The 19,667-nt window shown below is 37.3% G+C and overlaps 3 protein-coding genes and 1 long non-coding RNA gene across 4 annotated transcripts in view; 2 read left to right on the top strand and 2 right to left on the bottom strand.

Moving 5' to 3' along the window:
• Positions 1-2,171, bottom strand: part of sbm (L-type amino acid transporter sobremesa) — a 31,742-nt gene extending 29,571 nt beyond the window's left edge. Inside the window, exon 1 of the mRNA XM_089264651.1 lies at positions 1,915-2,171. Within this exon, the coding sequence (XP_089120777.1) occupies positions 1,915-1,963 (49 nt within the window). The 5' untranslated portion in view covers positions 1,964-2,171. The remainder of the gene's footprint in view (positions 1-1,914) is intronic.
• A 7,127-nt stretch (positions 2,172-9,298) lies between these two features.
• Mrgn1 (Mahogunin ring finger 1) lies at positions 9,299-16,610 on the top strand. Its single transcript, XM_089264638.1, has 3 exons — positions 9,299-10,632; positions 15,443-16,365; positions 16,421-16,610. The coding sequence occupies exons 1-3, from the start codon at positions 9,392-9,394 to the stop codon at positions 16,588-16,590; spliced, it is 2,334 nt and encodes a 777-aa protein (XP_089120764.1). The 5' UTR covers positions 9,299-9,391; the 3' UTR covers positions 16,591-16,610.
• Positions 16,611-17,313: 703 nt separating this feature from the next.
• On the top strand, positions 17,314-17,851 carry LOC149090850 (uncharacterized). Its single transcript, XR_016197519.1, has 2 exons — positions 17,314-17,586; positions 17,645-17,851. It is a non-coding gene; the product is annotated as an uncharacterized LOC149090850 (long non-coding RNA).
• A 163-nt stretch (positions 17,852-18,014) lies between these two features.
• nmdyn-D6 (nucleoside diphosphate kinase 6) lies at positions 18,015-18,678 on the bottom strand. Its single transcript, XM_018111364.3, has 2 exons — positions 18,346-18,678; positions 18,015-18,295 (listed from the first exon to the last, which is right to left on the bottom strand). The coding sequence occupies exons 1-2, from the start codon at positions 18,552-18,554 to the stop codon at positions 18,019-18,021; spliced, it is 486 nt and encodes a 161-aa protein (XP_017966853.1). The 5' UTR covers positions 18,555-18,678; the 3' UTR covers positions 18,015-18,018.
• Between the last annotated feature and the right edge of the window lie 989 nt (positions 18,679-19,667).

The following is a 19,667-nucleotide window of genomic DNA, read 5'->3' as shown; positions in this document are numbered from 1 at the left end:
GCTCGCAGCGCACTGATTTTGGTATGAGATTTTTTCACTGATCGAGCCTCAAGCGACGGAGCCGAGCAAATACGAAGTGTTGACACGAAGATATATGCACTCAAGGACTCGTGTCACTCGACGCCAATATGTTTATACTGAAGGCAGAGGGTTATGAGTCATAGAGTCCATGTGCACTCCAGCTCACTCAACCATATTCTGCCTCGGACTCACTCACTCAGTCTCATCTCGAATGGACTCTATTTTGCTAGGTTATGAGTGCGGTCATGCAGCCCTCTAATATGTATGTATCTATTTAAGGAATGTGTATACATGCAGTGAAACATAAAATTATTGTAGTGTTATCAATATACACAGGGTTTCCAACTCCAGAAGCAGCAAAACACCCCCAACCCATCACATTACCATCCACCCAGGGATGCCAGCCCTGGCATAAAAAATATTGCAAAGTATAATGTTTTTGTTAAAATGTATGTAACAGGCAGAAGGAGGCGTGGCAGACCCCACAAAGTATATATATTCTTGATCAGGGCGACGAGCTGAGTCGATTTGACCCTGTCCGTCTGTCTGTCCGTCCGTCCATCTGTCCGTGTGTCTGAACGCGTCGATTTCAGAAGATATAAGAGCTAGAGACTTAAAATTTTTTTTAAATGTCCGTACATAGCGAGCGCATATCGCTAGTCTCCAAATTTTAAATATATATTAAGACGCATCTTATATAATTTCGGGCTTTGTTAAAATTAACCCCCCACCCCTATATCCACCCCTCACCATCCTCTTTGTAAAAGTCGTATATAAAATACTAGAGACTTGTGCTTCGATATACACATACATTTGAACATTATGATTACGATCGTACGTCTAGAAATTAAATTATTCAACAAATAAGTTCTCATAATATTGGCAACACTGCAGCGCAGCTCAAGCGCAATTGCCTGTGTATATATATATATATATATATATATATGTATATATGTATATGTGTGTGGGCTAATTATTATTGAAATATCAGTTGCTTGTAGGCTTCAGGGGATCTCGTAGTCGAGTAGTCTCAACTAGAGCTTTCTTACTTGTTTGCTATTGTTTTTAAGCTTAAAAAAAAGTAATTAGATCTACGTATTTCAGCAAAATTGTGCTACGGAAAAACTTGTAGATTTTGAGAGAGAGAGAGGTCACACTGTTAGAATTTAGCTTTACCCATGTGAACTGCAATTTCATTAGATTTATGTAGCTAGATGCATACATACATACATACATATGCACATACATATGTATGTACACCTGCCAATGTACATACATGCATGCATATGTATGTATAAAGACTGTAACAGCTGTTTTGCAAGTACTTATCCACTCGTGTATGTCCATATGTACATATGTCACATCTATGTATGTGTTTAGCCCAGCATGGTGTGCATTTCCCTGCCAAATATTTATGCATGTATGTACGTTGGTTTTTATTTTTAGCGCATGCGTATGAGTGCATGGAAATTCTGAGTATTATAGAAGTTTTAACTTTCAGCTCTCCGTGACGCCCATTTCATTGTTGTTTTTTTACGCTACTTAGTATTACTATATAAACATTGTATGTACGCATTTATATTTGGATAATATGTGATTAGTAAGTTATTTTATAAGCACAACCGAAACCGTGTCACATGCTGCACCACACACTATGCCTATGTACATACATACATACATATGTATGTATGAGCTTCCACTTAACACAAAATATGTATATATACATACATATATACATTTATTAAACACAAAAAAATCACACTTGCCAAAAAATATAAATAGTATACATATGTATGCACAAATGTACGTACACATGTATGTATGGACATAGCTACGTGAAATTTTCCAAACTGCTAGCTTATTTGCCATTTGAAGGCGTATAAGTCCACTCACCATCGGCATAAATATGATTTGTGTTGCTTGGTTGGACATGCTGATACATGACTTGATGTAGTGCACCAATATCGTCACTTTCATGTCACTTTAAACACTACAGGAGAATGAAAGCATTTGCGTTGGGCTCTGAGTATTTATACATATGTATGCATGTATGTATGTATGAATGTTCACAAAGCGCCAAAAGTTGCGTCGCTGCCACCGCCGTTACTGGTGATACTACTGCTATTGCTGCGGCCTACTGCTGGCGCGCTGCTGCCACATACTATACATACATATGTATGTATGTACATATGTATGTACTTATATATACATACATAAGTATGTAGCTTTTACACCCTGTTTTTGTATAGAGGTTGATTACACTCTGCAACACAAACAAGTACACACATACGTAAGCAAACTAAATCACAGTCTGTTTATTTCTGATTTTTATATACATACATATGTATTTTTTGTCACTTTACTTATAAGCTGTAAAATAAATTAACTCTTTGATAAAACAAAAAAAAAAGTTTAACAAAATAATTTCACATTGATATATATATATATATGTACATAGAAACATTTGTGTAACACCGGCAATGCACTGCATGTATGCATGTCTCTTTCTCTCACTCTCTGTGTCTATCGCGCTCTCTCTCTCTCTATCTATTCTCTCTATATCTAACAGAGTGTTTGAATACTTAAAGTTAAATGTCTGTACTTTATTCGGCGTGTCATAATAGCTGTTGAAAAACTGAATGATGTGAACAATATCTTATAAACGAATTGTCGTTGAAAGTAGTATTAAGCGGAGGCTAGTTAACGTACACATGAGTACACATTCTATGTATTTATGTATGTATGTACGTACATACATATATGTATCTTTTTATGTACATTTACATAACATTATTAACCTTTCTTGTTATTAATTTTGTAGAATAGTGTTTTTATTTGCTCCTTGGTAAAAATTCTGATATTGCTTTTCTCTTTGACGAGCTTTTGGCAGCCCTTAAAGTTAAAAGAGAAAAAGGTTTGTATATACAGTATAAGAAAATGTATTGATGGTATTACTGCTGTTACATACGTACAATGTATGTATGTATATTCATGTTTATAAAGTTTGTTATCCACTAAGTTTTAAAACTATTCATAGTTAGTGGTCTTAAGCATTGGAATCCCACGATTGAGTGATGGTAAGTTATGTCACTAACCATAGAACCACTAACCATAGAACACATACATATGTAGACTGGACAAATAGTATAAAGCTTTTTGCACACTTTTTTGAGCTTAAGCACTCGGCTCCTCACTTTTAGGTTCGGCTACGAAAATATACGAAGGCATAATCATTTCGCTTCATGCGCTCAACAGAGATGGTCGACTGTCGAACAATAGATCCCTATTAACTTGATTTTTCCCTTGCTCTCTCTCACTTTCGGTGCTCTCTGCTCTCTCAAATGTGTATACATCTGTATGTATGTATGTATACATGTGAGCACAAGCAGCAGCTCACAAATTGAAAATTATTCGCGTTGGACTCCCGTTTTTCTCCTCAGTGTGGACAGTATACCGAACTTTTCAAACCATTTGTCAAGCTCGTACAAAATATTTGCGTTTTCGTTATTATTTGTATGAAGGAAGTATGAAGCGTTGGTGCTCATAATAAAATTGTTTTCGCGATGGGCATGCCACACACAGTCTTCCTTGCTACATGTATCATGAGCACTTGTATGCCTGTGTGCGAAGCTCTTGCTGCTTGTAGCAATTTTGGAAGCCCAGCATTTGCAAGTGGTCGATCTTGTGGAGTACATATGTAAGTTTATATGGTGGCGAGAACGTATGGATACATGTTGGCCAAATCGACAAGTCTTTGGGATGGATACATAAAAAGGGTTTTGTATCCACTTTGCTCGTTTCAAACTTTTTTAATCACACTAGCAATTCTCTTAGGCATACTTTCCATCACTTTTCCAAAAGAAGCATGCTGAATTAGCTCAATTCCGCCTGGATCTGGCACAAAAACCCCTCCATTCCAGTCGGTGGTGTATCCTACTTTGAGAGCCGTTTTATAACCAAGGCCCTAACGAATAGCTGCAAAAGCATTATGAAGCATAAAGAAGTGTGTCTGATCGAATGGGGCTGCTTTACATGGTGCCACCATTTGTACATTTGATTGTGTTTACGCATGGCATGCGATGCGCCTTTGCAATTCGAACTCAAAATCGCTCACACCATTTTAAGTTGAGGTAGGCACACGTCAATGTTCATGTCCCATGCATACACACATACATACAAATGCATACAAAGGCATACAAATGCTTCTATAAGGGATATCCCAGCAAGCATTAGAAGACTATTTTAACAAAAATCGTCTTGATGAGTCGAAAGAAGACCCTTCCATATGGTCAAAGTATGACTGCTTTGAAATACAAAAACGAAATGCAGAGCAATGATCATGCAGGTGATTTTTATCTAAGCTTAGATCTAAGTTAAATGGCACTTTTTCTTATGCTCATGCCGAAGTGAATTGCAAGTGCGAAGTGCAAATAAATCAATTATTAAGTCAATTATATCAAATCAAACGGTGATTATGTCAGTCAAACAATTGCGTCGCGTGGCCAAAAGAGAGGCTTATAAAGTAATATTTCCTGCTACATTGTAATCTTAATAAAAAGTATGTATTATTTTGGAAAATATTTAAAATATTTAGATATTATTAATGAAAAATATAAATGCACGGACAAAGATTTGAATAAGGTGGTACAAAAGCATTTTGTCCATGCCTATTACAGGCTGGCGAAGCGTAGGCGTTTAGAGTAATACCACTGACCTAACAACACATAGACTAGACATGTAGTACAAAGTTTTTCAACACCGAAAAATCTGTCTAGCAGGGCCCGGCCAACTTCGTATTCGCTCGGCTTGGTATTGGCTGGCTCGGGTAATGAAAGATAGCACGACGAAATCAGTGCGCTCTAAGCACGCAAACGAAATGGTCATGTATGCGCTTTTCGTTTTTTGTCTTACTCTCCCTCTCTCTCTCTCTCTCTGTGGGCTCTCAAATCATGAAGCTCAGCAGCGCACAAAAATTGAAATTTCTTCGCGACGGTCCCAGCTTTTTTCTATTGAATGAAGAGTATACTGAAATCTTAAAATCGTTTGCGACATTCATGCAAACAATATGTTAACGTTTCGATATATATTTATGGGAAGGGTATGAATGCGTTGAGGCGCATAAAGAATATGATCTCGCGACAGGCATGCACACACACACTTGTAGTGTAGTCCCTTGCTACATGTATGAGCATTTGTGACCTGCGTGCGTTACTCTTGCTGCTTGTAGCAATTTTAAAGCCCAGCATTTGCATTTGGTCGGTCTTACGGACTGTCATAACCACTTTACACAGATGTACTATGTATGAACATACATTTATACATAAGTACATTTATATATTATTATTGCTAATCATGTTTATAAATGTGTTTATATACGTAAATGATTATATATAATTAAAATTATTTTATACACATTTTCAACCGAAAAAATTATCGTAAAACACTACTAACTTTATTAAATGCTTTGCAATATATGAAATATCGGTCAATTCTAAGTTGAGGTAGGCACACGCCAAAGTTCATGTCTCATGCATACACATGAACATATACACACGCAAATGTAAAGGCCCACAGGCATACAAATGCTTCTACAAGTGATCTCCCATAGTTGTTAGCTTCACAGCCCATGCGTACTTACACTCAAATGCATATACATACATACATATGTATGTATGCGAGCACTCCTCAAGATCGACCAAATTCAAATGCTAGGGCCTAAAATTGCTACAGGCAGCAAGGCCTTCGCACGCACACAGGCAAACTAATGCTCATACATGTAGGAAGGGACTGTGGTGTGTGCGTGCACATTCGTCGCGAAAGCATTTTCACTATGAGCACCAACGCTTGCATACCCTTTCCACAAATAATATCGAAAACACATATACAGATTTTGTACGAGCTTGGCAAACGGTTTGATAAGTTCGGTATACTCTTCACACAGAAGGGAAGGCATGGGTTCTTGCTGCGAAGAAATTTCAATTTTCGTGAGCTGGCAGCTCAGAGCTGCTGCTTGTGCTCACATGCATACACACATATACACATTTGAGAGAGCAAAGAGCTCAGAGAGAGAGAGAGAGCAAGGGAAACATTGAGCACAGAGGGATCTTTTGTTCAACCATCGACCATCTCGGTCGAGCGCATAAAGCGAAATGATTGTGCTCTCGCATATTTTTGTAGTCCGACCCCTAAAAGTGATGAGCCGAGCAAATACGAAGTTGACTGGGAGATTACCCTCGAAAATAAGTGTGCAAAACACTTTACACTACGTGTCCGGTCTATGTGCTCTCTGGTTAGTGCTCATACATTGATACTCATATTATTAACATTAGAATCTATTTTACTCAAATAATTTGATATATTTTTTACTATATAGCACATGTATACTTATTTGGTATCTATACCTAAATGGAAAAAATTTGTGATCCCATCTGGCAAGATTCATACAATTAATAGCAAACACGTTTTTCTAATTGTTTTGGATTTTAGATAAAAGTGCTTCTTCGCCTGCAGACGCCAATCAAGAATCTTCATTTGCTGTTGCGGTAGACATGGAAAATATTGCGCCTCCTAAGCGAAAGAAATGTGAGAAATCTCAGGTATGGAAGTTTTTTGGAAAAATGCAAAGAAAAACAAGTAAGAACGTTGCAGTCGGGCGCTACCGACTGCGGAATACTCATTCACATCCCGCGGAAAACCCTTTTTTGTAAATTGCAAATTTTGTTATTTTAGCTTATTTTATATTTTTTAAATATTTAAATTTTATTTTTATATTTTATAAAAATGTTTCCTTCCGTGTTTTCAATGCCTATTAAGCCTATTTGTATATACATGTACATACATAGATAGCTCAAGCATATAAATGTCGCAATTTGATACTACAAATGCCGATTGCCACGCCCCTAGTGGCCATAGACACCTCATTTTTGGCCAGTTCTTAGAAACAGCTAACGGTAACGTAAATGCGAAATTTGAATGCTTATGCTCAAAAAATGTGAAAATTACAGGGTATTTTTCGATTTGCCACGCCCCCAAAGAGGCGTGACAATTATTTTTGGGGCATCGATAGAGGACGTTACCAGTAACTCAACTGTCCAAATTTTAAGCTTCTAGCTCTTAAACTGTAGGAGATATAAAGTTTTGCGGTTTGCCACGCCCCCCTTGGGCGGACACACATCCACTATAGCTTGTTGGAATTGGGAGGTCAACTCGCGTATATATACCAAATTTCAAGTCTCTAGCATCAATAGTGCCTAAAATATAGCCAAATTTGAAAAAATACTATATCTTCAGGTCCGATTTGCCACGCCCCCAGTAGGCGTAGACATAAAATTTTCATCAGTCATTATAGAATTATAGCATTAGCTCACGTGCGAAATTTCAACGTTCTAGCTTTAGAACTTTAGGAGATACAGTTTTATCTGATTTGCCACGCCAATAGGCGTAGATATATCCACCATAGCTTTTTGGACTTGGGGGGTCAACGCGGACCTACATACCAAGTTTCAACTTTCTAGCTCTTCAACTAACATGATTTCTGGTATATCGGAAAATGCATTTTCCGATTTGCCACGCCCCTAGTGGGCGGATAGGGAAAATTTTAACACTTTATAAATCGGAGTTATACACGAGTATGTGTTCCAAATTTGAAGTCTCTAGCTTCAATAGCGGCGAAATGAATTGCGTTCATACGGACAGACGGACGGACGGACGGACGGACAGACGGACGGACATTGCACAAAACCAATATACTAATTCACTTCGTGAATGAGTATAAAAACTTTGTGAAATTCTTGTTGTGTGGGCAGCAGTTTTGCCGAATCAGCTATTGCTACAAAAATTTTCAAACAGCTATTAGCTACAAATCTGGCTATTTTCAAATATTCCATTTAGCTAACATGCAAGCGAACTTATAACAGAATTGGTTAGTTTCGATATTTTTTCGATTTTCCAATATCATGTTTACATTATCCTTGTCCTGGTCGAACGCTGAAGTCGACCGCCTATTCAGCCAAGTCAAATCAAATCAAAACTAGGCTAAGGAACAGAATGAGGTGCACTGTGAAAACAAATAATTTAATGGTTGACATAAAAGTTATATGAGATTTCATATATACATATATATGGATTACGCCGACATGGCAAATGTTGTTATGAATATAGCCTTCCAATCAACCACCTTAAAAAGGCGAATTATAAAAGCGACAATGCTGAAAATGACGAGTTGGTGGTCATAGATGAAATATTATCAGAATTAAATTAATAAAGTTAACTTTTTATGAAAACCCCAGCACTGTTTCCTTATTTGCTACTTTTCCAACTATATTAGAAGAAAGTTGGCTACTTTTAGCTATTTTCAGCCCTCGGTTTTGCTACTTTTGCTGAAAAAGTTTAGGCAACACTGGTGGGCAGCAATATAAAACGAGCGGGAACACATCAAATATGCAAGAGCATTTAAAGCGTGCAGTGCACAGGATGTGCAAAATTTTGGAGCCCAAATCGCAGACAATTGAAAAATTTATTTAGCGCACGGATTTATATGAACCCTCATTATCCAATCCTCGTCAATCAATTGGCTACCCAATGGATCTCACGATAATTAATGATTTCAGTTTTAGGCTTAAGACTCTTTTGAATGATAGTCAAGCTTTGTTTTTTAGTATTTAGTAATATATTAAGACTCTTGTTAATCAAAGTCAAACTTTTTGTTTTTTAGTTATAAAATAAATATGAACCTTTATGAATTCAAGGCAAAGTTTGTTGTTTAGTTTTAGTATAAGCCTTTTTTTGTGATGATCTGAAGTATAAATATAATTTTTATGAATTGAGACAAAAAGTCGTGAATAAAGACTGAACCATCGAAGGTATCGATGATTTTTGCCATCGTTGCGAAATCCATCGAGTGGTGACACCATCGACATTGTCTAGTCTTTGTGTTATTTGCTTAGTGCCTACACGCATCACGCCCACAAGTTTGATATATTGCAAGTTTTCCATTAATCTATCGAGCTTCACCATTTCAATCGATACCAGCGATCGAGCCCTAAATGTACTTTTTAGCTCCAGCCATTATGTGTTGTCTGGTTTATGGTAATAAATAAATCATAAATAAATTTTTAATAAAATATTTTTCACAAATGGATTTATTTTGTAAAACTTCAACTGGCTGTTTTTTTTTTTGTACCCTTATTCAATGTAAACTGAACTTAATAGTTACAAAAGGCGTTTCATGTTACGTTTACGCACAAACGACAAATATCGATAAAGAAACATCGATGTTCCGACCTAGCATCACTAGAGAAATGGTGAGATAAGGATAAAATAAAAAACCGTGCATGGCGAAAGCTGGATACTAATAGATATATCTGCAGAAATGGGCAATTTTGTAAGTAGACAAAACGTAGCTGTCGAAGAAGCTGACCATATTACCAATCATGCCTATAAATATCCACCACGTATTGGAAATTTCTTTGGCACTCATTTTATAATGGGTGGTGAGCGATTTGACACGCCCCAACCAGAGTCATATTTGTTTGGTGAGAATGCGGATCTTAATTTCTTGGGTAATCGCCCCACAGCATTTCCCTATCCGCCACCACAGGCCAACGAACCTACCAAAACTCTCAAAAGCCTCGTCAACATAAGAAAAGAATCGGTGCGCTTTGTGAGAGTACCGAATGATAAAAAGTCAAGCTGTGCTGATGTTAAGACCTTGCAGCAAAATGAAAAAAATAGAAAACTAACGGAAACTGCATCTATTGAGGAAGTGGACGGCAGCGTTCTCTGTAATATGGGTGGAGTAAATAAAGGAATAGAGGCGGTGCCACCAAACTACAATGTTGAGTTTACCTTCGATTCCGACGCAAAATGTGCTATAACTATATATTACTTTTGTACAGAAGATGTGAGTTCCAGTGGTATAAGGCTAACTCCACGCGATGGATATTCTCTTACATCTGATACGTACCATTACGAAAAAGGTATCAATCAATGTTTTTCACAACCCAGCCACGTATTTAACCCACACGTAATACCCGAAGATGACCTTTTATACAATGCTGGTCGCGAACAATACCCAGTTGCTATACATTGCGTCATCGAAGAAGGCAATGAAGATTGTCGTCAGTCGCATACTACAATTTGCGTAATAGACCACCACCCAGAAACATGCAGTTATGTGCTACGTGCACTTAAGCAGAAAATTTTTGTGGACGGTCTATGCTACTTATTGCAAGAGATCTACGGCATTGAAAACAAAGCAGTTAACAAAGCGACGATGGATGAAGAAATTGACGATCATGGCAGTGAGTGCGTTATTTGCATGAGCGAAACCCGTGACACACTTATTTTGCCCTGCCGACATCTTTGTCTCTGTAACTCCTGTGCCGATTCTCTGCGTTACCAAGCCAATAACTGCCCCATCTGTCGTGCGCCATTTCGTGCACTCTTACAAATACGAGCCGTTCAAAAGGGAATCAGCACGCAGATGCTGCACCAGAATACTCCAACTTCAGTGTCTGGCGAGCCAGCTCCTCCAGATGTTCCGCCTGGATATATACCCGTCTCACTTATAGAAGCCTTGAATGGCCCTCCACAATATGTCTCTCGTACCAGGTATGTGTGAGTTGTTCTTTTGTGAAAATAAGCAAAAAATTATTGAAATTGAGTTTTCTTCCTTTTTCACGCAATACAACTAAAGGTACCGTATTTCCAATGCATTTTCACGAAGCACGTCTACGTTCTTGTAGAACTATCGTTGAACATAAAAAAAATGTAGCCCATTGAATATGGGAAATTAGGGTAGCATGTGGAGTCTATGGAGAGTCCCTGCTCCAGGATTTCTTAACCTGCAACTGCTAAGAGTTGAAATTGTACTTGTATCTAAAGAGTCCTATTTATTATACCTTGAACCCGTTGGAATGGGAAATCAGGGTACATTGGTTTTGTTTTGTATATTCTTTATCAGAACGCCGAGCTTTGCGATTTGGCCCTGTACGTCCGTCCGTTTGTCCGTATGTTTGAACGCGTCGATCTCAGAAGATATAAAAGCTGAAATGTATGTAACAGGCAGAAGAAGAAGTGGCATACTCCACAAAGTATATATGTATATTCTTGATCAGGGCTACGAACCGAATTGATTTAGCCCTGTCCGTCTGTCTGTCTCTCCGTCCGTCTGTCAGCATGTTTGAAAGTGTCGGTGTCAGAAGATATAGAAACTAGAGACTTAAAATTTGTTCTTTAGGTCCGTGTATACCATGCGGATATCGAGTTTTTCTCTAAAAATCGATAAATGTATACGATATTCTATTATCGATTAAGAACCTTATTGTGTTTTTTTTTTTTATTTTATCTCGTACACCTTTAGAGCTTCTAAATGTTAAAAGTAGACTTATGGGTTTTTGCTGTAATTTATCCTCCACCCCTATATCCACCCCCTCACCATCATCTTTGTAAAAGGAGTATTTCAAATACTAGATTCGTGCTGACCACCCAAGACATGCACATGAGCTCATCATTATGTTTATACGCCCACTATAGGCGTGGCAAACCGGCCCTAACAATATAGAGATATTTACAATTCTACTATATTTTGATCAAGAAGCTTTATCGGATATATCTGCGCTCATAGGGTGCTTGGCGAACCGAAAAATTTGCATTGATGACTCTAAAATTATTGTTACTCTTCTTTGGGGGCGTGGCATCTCATATTTTTGGACGCGCAACCACTAACATTATTCTGTTTTGTTACCCTTCATTCGAAGAACCCGCCAAAAATTAAGTGCCTACGCCCATTGGCTGCTTGGAAAATCGTAAAAACTGACTTTTCTACAGTTTTACTGCTAATTTATAGTGGAAATAAGGGTATGATGGTTTTATTAAGGAGGAGGACAGACATTTTTGTTTCAATGCTATCGATTAAGAGTCTTATCGAAAACCGATGATAATATCAATGATAACTTTAAATGCTACAGTCTTATGCTTTAGCTAATACACACATTTTAATGTCACTATGAAGCCAATAAAGTTTTATTGAGATTGCCCACATAAAAAAAAAGTAATTCAACATTACAGCACTTATAGTAAGCCCTAACTGCAGCCCGTGCATGCGAGCGCACTTGTATTCTTGGTAATATCGCCGCTTGCTATAGCGAAATTTAGTTTTAATATTTGAAATAGTTTCGGTTCCGGTTCAAGAATACATATACCTTATGTGAACTTCTGTGTTGTAGCTAACAAAACCACTTTGTATTTCAATTTTCAACTTCTATTCAGACATTAATGTACAGTACCGAGCAAAAATGAGTGAATGTTCAATAAAATTGACTTCTATCACGCATAAAAATTAAACCGTACAAGCAAACCAAAAAATTTGTTTTGTTTGTACTCAACAAATAAAAAAAAACTGAATATGCTAGATTCAAAGAATTAGAAATAAAAAATATAAAAATCGATATAATCTCGATTTTGCACGCTAAAATATAAATTAACTAAAATTTTTAAATATTTGGTCCAAAAATCCTTATTACCAATAGCTTTTTTTTATTCTTTTTGGTATGCTCTCAAACCGAACTTTGAATGATTTCGCTCGGTATTTGCCTCCACTCCGCTTCTACGCGCTTCCATAAGTTGTCCATGCTCGTTGGGGCTGCATCATACTGTCCCAGCCGTCTTTTCACTATTGACCACAGATTTTCAACAGGATTGTGGTCGAGACTCTGTTCTGGTCAATTCGTTAGTTTGAAATTTTGGTTTCCAATCCATTCCTTCACAATTTTGGCAGTATATTTTGGATCCCCATTTTTTAATAACCTGGCCCTGTCCGTATGTTTGAACGCGGCGATATAAGAGCTAGAGACTTCAAATTTTTTTAAATGTCCGTATATATAGCGCAGATATCGAGCTTATAAATAAAAATCGATTTGTTATCGATAAAACCCTTATCAAAAATCAGTTATAAAATGATATCTCCTATATCTCTAAAGCTAGAGTCTCCAAATTTTAAATATATATTAAGATGCATTGCATACAATTTCGATTTTTGTTAAAATTTAACCCCCACCCCTAAATCCACCCCCGCACCCTCATATTTGTAAAAGGCGTACTTCAAATACTAAAAACTTCAAATACTAAAAACTTGTGCTTTGGAATATACATACATTTGAACATTATGATTACGTTCTCATTTCATTAAGATTGTACGTCTAGAAATTATATTTTTCAAGAAATAATCCAACACTGCAGCGCAGCCGAAGCGCATTCGCCTGTGTATGCGCGTGTGTGTGTGTGCGAATTATTCAAATATCAGTTCAAGAGTTGAGGGGATCTCGTAGTCGAACATTCTCGACTAGAGCTTTCTTGTTTGAAAAACCATTTCTTATTAGGGATACGCACATATATCAAAAAAATTGGGAATATAGGTTTGAAGGATATTCATATAATCTTCTTTGCGCAGTATACCTTCTACTTTATGTAGAGGCCCAACGTTCCACCGAGTAAAGCATTCCCAAACCATAATGCTGCCGCCGCCATGTTTGTTTTTCTTAACGAATGAGACATATTCGATGCCACGAAGTGCTCTTCTAGCAGTCCATTCGCTAATATTTTTATTATTTGCAAGAGAAGCAGCCTTTGGTGTTAGCAGCTTGTTCTTCCCCATTTCCGATATCATTAGAAGAGCATCAGAGTCCAACAGTTTTTTGCGACCTTTGACTTGAGCTTTTGAAGTCACATTTCATCTCTTTTGAGCTGCGATCCACGTATGCCTGTGTATGTGCGTGAGTGTGCGCATGTGCGAATAATTATTGAAATATCAGTTGCTCGAAGGGTTTAGGGGATCTCGTATCCGAGCAGTCTCGACTAAAGGTTTCTTACTTTTTATACTCATTCACGAAGTGAATTAGTATATTGGTTTTGTGCAATGTCCGTCTTGCTGTCCGTCCGTCTGTCCGTCCGTCCGTCTGTCCGTCTGTCCGTATGAACGCAGTTCATTTCGCCGCTATTGAAGCTAGAGACTTGAAATTTGGAACACATACTCGTGTATAACTCCGATTTATAAAGTGTTAAAATTTTCCCGATCCGCCCACTAGGGGCGTGGCAAATCGGAAAATGCATTTTCCGATATACCAGAAATCATGTTAGTTGAAGAGCTAGAAAGTTGAAATTTGGTATGTAGATCCGCGTTGACCCCCCAAGTCCAAAAAGCTATGGTGGATATATTTACGCCCATTGGGGGCGTGGCAAATCAGATAAAACTGTATCTCCTAAAGTTCTAGAGCTAGAACGTTGAAATTTCGCACGTGAGCTAATGCTATAATTCTATAATGATTGGTGAAAAAATTTTATGTCCACGCCTAATAGGGGCGTGGCAAATCGGACCTGAAGATATAGTGATTTTTCAAATTTGGATCAAAGTGGATTAGTGGATATATGTCTGCCCAAAGGGGGCGTGGCAAACCGCAAAACTTTATATCTCCTACAGTTTAAGAGCTAGAAGCTTCAAATTTGGATAGTTGAGTTACTGGTAACCTCCTCTATCGATGCCCCAAAAATAATTGTCACGCCTCTTTGGGGGCGTGGCATATCGAAAAATACCCTGTAATTTTCACATTTTTTGAGCGTAAGCATTCAAATTTCGCATTTACGTTACCGTTAGCTCTTTCTAAGAACTGGCCAAAAATGAGGTGTCTACGGCCACTAGGGGCGTGGCAATCGGCATTTGTATTATCAAATTGCGACATTTATATGCTTGAGCTACCTACATACATATGTATGTATGTATATGTATATACAAATAGGCTTAATAGGCATTGATAACACGGAAGGAAAGATTTTTATAAAATATAAAAATAAAATTTAAATATTTAAAAAATATAAAATAAGCTAAAATAACAAAATTTGCAATTTACAAAAAAGAGTTTTCCGCGGGATGTGAATGAGTATTCCGCAGTCGGTAGCGCCCGACTGCAACGTTCTTACTTGTTTAAATTGGTTGCGGATGGAAAACACGTGCAGTCAAATCGCTTTACGAATAAGAATATGAAAAGATAACCTAAATCTGCATGCTTAGTCGACGAATAAGAAGAATACGCAAAGAACCAAGATAACGGTAAATCGGCTTGGTTTCGGCTGTGAAGAGAAGTAGAAGAACGAAAATATACATATGCAATTCATGAAACGTGCAAAATGATTTTTGATTTTTAACACTTTGAATTTAGCATATTCAACCTTACAGTTTTTTTAATGTGTTGTTAATAATAAACAAACGAAATAAATCTTGATTTGCTTGTATGGCATAATTTTTATGCGTCAAGAAAGTCAGTTTTGTGAAACATCCACTCATTTTTGCCCGGTACTGTATATGTGTATATTCAAATACATATTTGAAATACTATTAATACGGTTTTATTTTTAAATATTTCTATAGAAAAAGTGACCATGATATTATGGACAATAGCTCGATGGCCGCTTCAACGATGACAAGTGATGACATTAAATCCAGTTCGCCCATTAAATCGGGTAGCCAACGCCGACCAAAGAGCAAAAAGAATGCTTCTACGTGCACCAATACTAATGAAGTGGGTACGCTTACTAACGCTACTGGAGATAGCTCCATGCTTTCAGTGATGGAAATCGAAAGTAATTCAAAAAAATCGCCGACTACCTGCTCTTCTCCCAAGACACATTGTTCATCTTCTGAGAAACAGGATGTGCATATAATCAACGAACGCAATGGTCTAAATTACCAGAAGAATAACGCTGCTATGCAGGATGAAGATGAAGATAGTGAGAGCGAAAAGCTGTCACCATTACTATCGTCAGGGACACAAAGCAAGAATAGTTCGAATAAGTCAGTGAAGCTGGTTTTAGATAGTATCGACACTAGTGATAACGAGGATATGGTAACAAACGACCTTGTTAATGATACCGTAGTCAGCGTTAATATTGATGGTGATGATATTTCGACGAAGCACAATGTACATGGGTTGGATCGTACTGATGCTAATGGGCCACTGAAAGATCCAGGTATATTGGCAACCAACTTGAGTGCTGAGGATTCTGATTATTATACACCTGATGACATCCAAAGCAATATACTTAGTCCGTTGTATTCTTCAGAGCGAGTAAAGAGCGGTGATTCTTTGTGTTGTAGCTGCGCTGCTTTGAGTCATGGTAATTGCGATATGAATGTACTTAATGCTGCTGGGATAGATTTTAATGCAATGGTGAAAAGAAATCAAAATCTAAAAAAAAAATCAACGTCCGCGGGTAATATTGTTGGCCCTAAATCTGTAGCTCCTGCTAGTACTGGGGTTGATTTAAAGAGCAATAATGTAAGCTCACTTCCTGGTAAGCGATTAAAATATGTCTACCTTTATGTCTATAATACAGTATGAATTTACAGATATGTTGGACAGCCCGGCAAGCGGCAATTCAGCGTCTACGCGTAGCTCTAGTGACAGCTACTCATCGAGCTCATCTACCAAGCAGTTGCTTAGCTCTAATACAACCACAGCAGCTGCTAATATTATTGTCGATGATAAAAGTTCGCTGCAGAATGCAGTTAATGTTTAAATAAATATAATATATAGAAATGAGTAAATAAAGCCCTTAGTCTCGGTTCAACAGCATTAATTATCATTATTATTATTAATTTTATTATTATTATTATTGCCATTATTTAAAACAACAATGAAAGGTACTATAATAGTTAACTGAGTTGTCGCCACAGCTGCTCACACCTTTCATGTCAGGAGCATCCGGTAGAATGAAATAAAATCGGTTAATAATTTAAAAAAAGTGAAATCAGCATAATTATGAGTATTGAAGGCTAAGGAAACATATAATCAGCCTAAATCATCTTCAAAAACCTAGACGATCCACTGACCAAACAACACATAGACTAGACATGTAGTACAACATTTTTCAACACCGAAAAGTCTGCTTCCTAGGGCCTATCAATTTCGTATTTGCTCGGCACTTCACTTTTAGGTTCGGGCTACGACCGAGATGGTCAAATGTTGAATAAAAGTTGTCTCTGTGCTCAATTTTTGTTGTTGCTCCTTCGCTCTCTCTACTCTCTGATCTCTCAAATATGTATATGCATGTAAGCACATTCAGTTAGCTTTATCACGCATTTTGGACCAATGGGACGAGCTTAAATTGCATTTCGAATTGGCCGCGACAAAAGAAAAATGCTACATGTCGCAAATTCTCTATAAATTCTTTAATGACCAAATTAATAAATTATATTTAATTTTTTTAAAACCAATTCTGTGCGACATGCAGAAAGTAAACAAGTGCTTTCAAAACAATAAAACAAATGCCACAGAATTGGCAAACGACTTGATGTTTGCCATAAAATCGTTAAAAATTTTATTGCTCCACTTAACAAGGAAATTGACGTATTGGAAATAGAAAACTTTGAAGAGCATGTAGAATCCGATTTGTACAAAGGGTATATTTTAAAAAGAAAATCAAATCTTTGAATATCGATGCAGGCCTTGAACAAGAAATTCGTGCTCGCTGCTCTTATTTTGTGATTGAACTTATCAAGCAGCTAAAGCAGAGGTAACCAATTTGTCAGATTCTTCTACCGACCGTTAAATAACATTGATTTTATCTGCAGGCTCCCCGACAATTTTAAAATTTAAAAAAAACATTGACGTTTTTTTCGTTGACAAAATTCTGTCAAGTAAAAAAAAGGAATCACAGAATTGTTAGATCACCTCCAAGTAGAAAGAATAGCCGACATTGAGCGGCAGTACTATGATATTAATCTAGTTAAGTGGGAAAACGTCAATGACAGCTCCAAATTTTGGGATGAAGTCTCTAATTACAAGGATTCTGGCGGCAACCGATAGGAGGCAGATTTTTCGGTGTTGACTTTGTACTACATGTCTAGTCTTTGTGTTGTTTGGTCATGACTGCACTCAACATTTACCCGATGTAGTTTTGTTTTGAAGACTACATACATATGTACATAAATTAATAACAACTTTGTTATGCTTTCTTGATATGTAAACGTTTATTAATTACTTTGGATTGACTATTGACTCGGCTTATATCGAATTCTGGAAATACTATGGCAATCTCTCGCAGCGCCGAGACTGTGCTATCTGATCCATGACAGGCATTGCGCGTGTCTGATAGACCGTACAGAGCGCGTATGCTATTGGGATCGGTATATACCGCTCTAAACACTTTGGTGGGGCCCATAAGCTGACGCCATTTTTGTATGCACGACTCGGACTGCAGTATAAAAGCGGAGCAGAAACCGCTAAAACGAAAGTCAATAAAAATGTTTAGATTTCAAAGAAATTACTTTACCTTTGCATGAAACTAGTTAAACGATAATAAAAAAATTTGTCTCTGTGTTCCACATAAAAACACTCCGATAGCTGCTTAGTAACACGCAAGTCCTTAGCTGCCAAAATATTAAAATTACTTTCCATTTGGGCTTTTAGTTGCTGTACCGCATATGTGTTACGTACAACATGCGGTTTCAATAATGCCAAAGTAATTTCCATGTTATACATTTAAATCAACTGGTAATTATATTTCGACAACGTATATAAAAAATCACATTAGAGGGAAACAGAATTTATCTACCTAGTTTACAAGATTTAACTTTCTTAACTTTATAGCGCATAAATTATAACAACATAGTCACACTTTTGACTAGGGCTGTAAATCTGTCGATGGAGACTATCAGTAGTATAAATTGATTTCGACTACTAGATAATCGATTGACATCCATAGATAGTTCGCTACATGGTGACGCGAAGAGACAATGGACAATTTCTAAATCGATGAAAAAAACTATCGCACATATCGATGTTTTCATCGAAAATTTAAAAGGCTGAACCACTGACCAGAGAACACATAGACTAGACATGTAGAACAAATTTTTCTACACCTCGACACTGTTAAGTTGAGGGACCACTATTCTTCGTATTTGCTCGGCTCGGTCGCTGGAGGTTCAAGCAGTGAAAATCACTGCTGCCAATTCAGCTTTTTTCCCGTCAAATTTGGTTTTTTCCGAAGACAAATTGCGGGAAATATTTAAGAATTGCGGGAAGCGGGAACTCTGGCTTTTTTGAAAATGAATTAAGCTTTTTTCGATTTTTTTTAATACTGAAAACATGTAGCATCGCGGTTGCCACTTGTAAGAAAAGAGCATGTAGAATCCGATATGTACAAGGGGTATGATTTTGAAAAGAAAATCAAGTCTTTAAATATCGATGCAGGCCTCGAACAAGAAATTCGTGCTCGCTGCTCTTCTTTTGTTATTGAACTTATCAAGCAGCTAAAGCAGAGGTAACCAATTTTTCTGATTCTTCTACCGACCTTTAAATAATTTTGATTTTATCTGCAGGCTCCCCGACAATTTTAAAATCTTAAAAAACATTGACGTTTTTTCCGTTGATAAAATTGTGTCAACTCAAAAAAAAGTAATTACAGTTTTGTTGGAACACCTCCAAGTAGACAGAATAGCCGACATTGAGCGGCAGTACTATGATATTAATCTAGTTAAGTGGGAAAACGTTAATGACAGCTCCGAATTGTGGAATGAAGTCTCCAATTACAAGGATTCTGGCGGCAACCGCCGATTCCTTGACTTGGCAGCTGTTGCCCTGCAAATGTTTTCA

This window comes from Drosophila navojoa, chromosome X (genome assembly GCF_054131105.1).
Source record: "Drosophila navojoa isolate 15081-1374.11 chromosome X, UAZ_NAV_1.0, whole genome shotgun sequence".
Taxonomy (NCBI): domain Eukaryota; kingdom Metazoa; phylum Arthropoda; class Insecta; order Diptera; family Drosophilidae; genus Drosophila; species Drosophila navojoa.
Note: the sequence above shows the minus strand (reverse complement) of the source record. Positions and strands in the feature narration are given on the sequence as shown.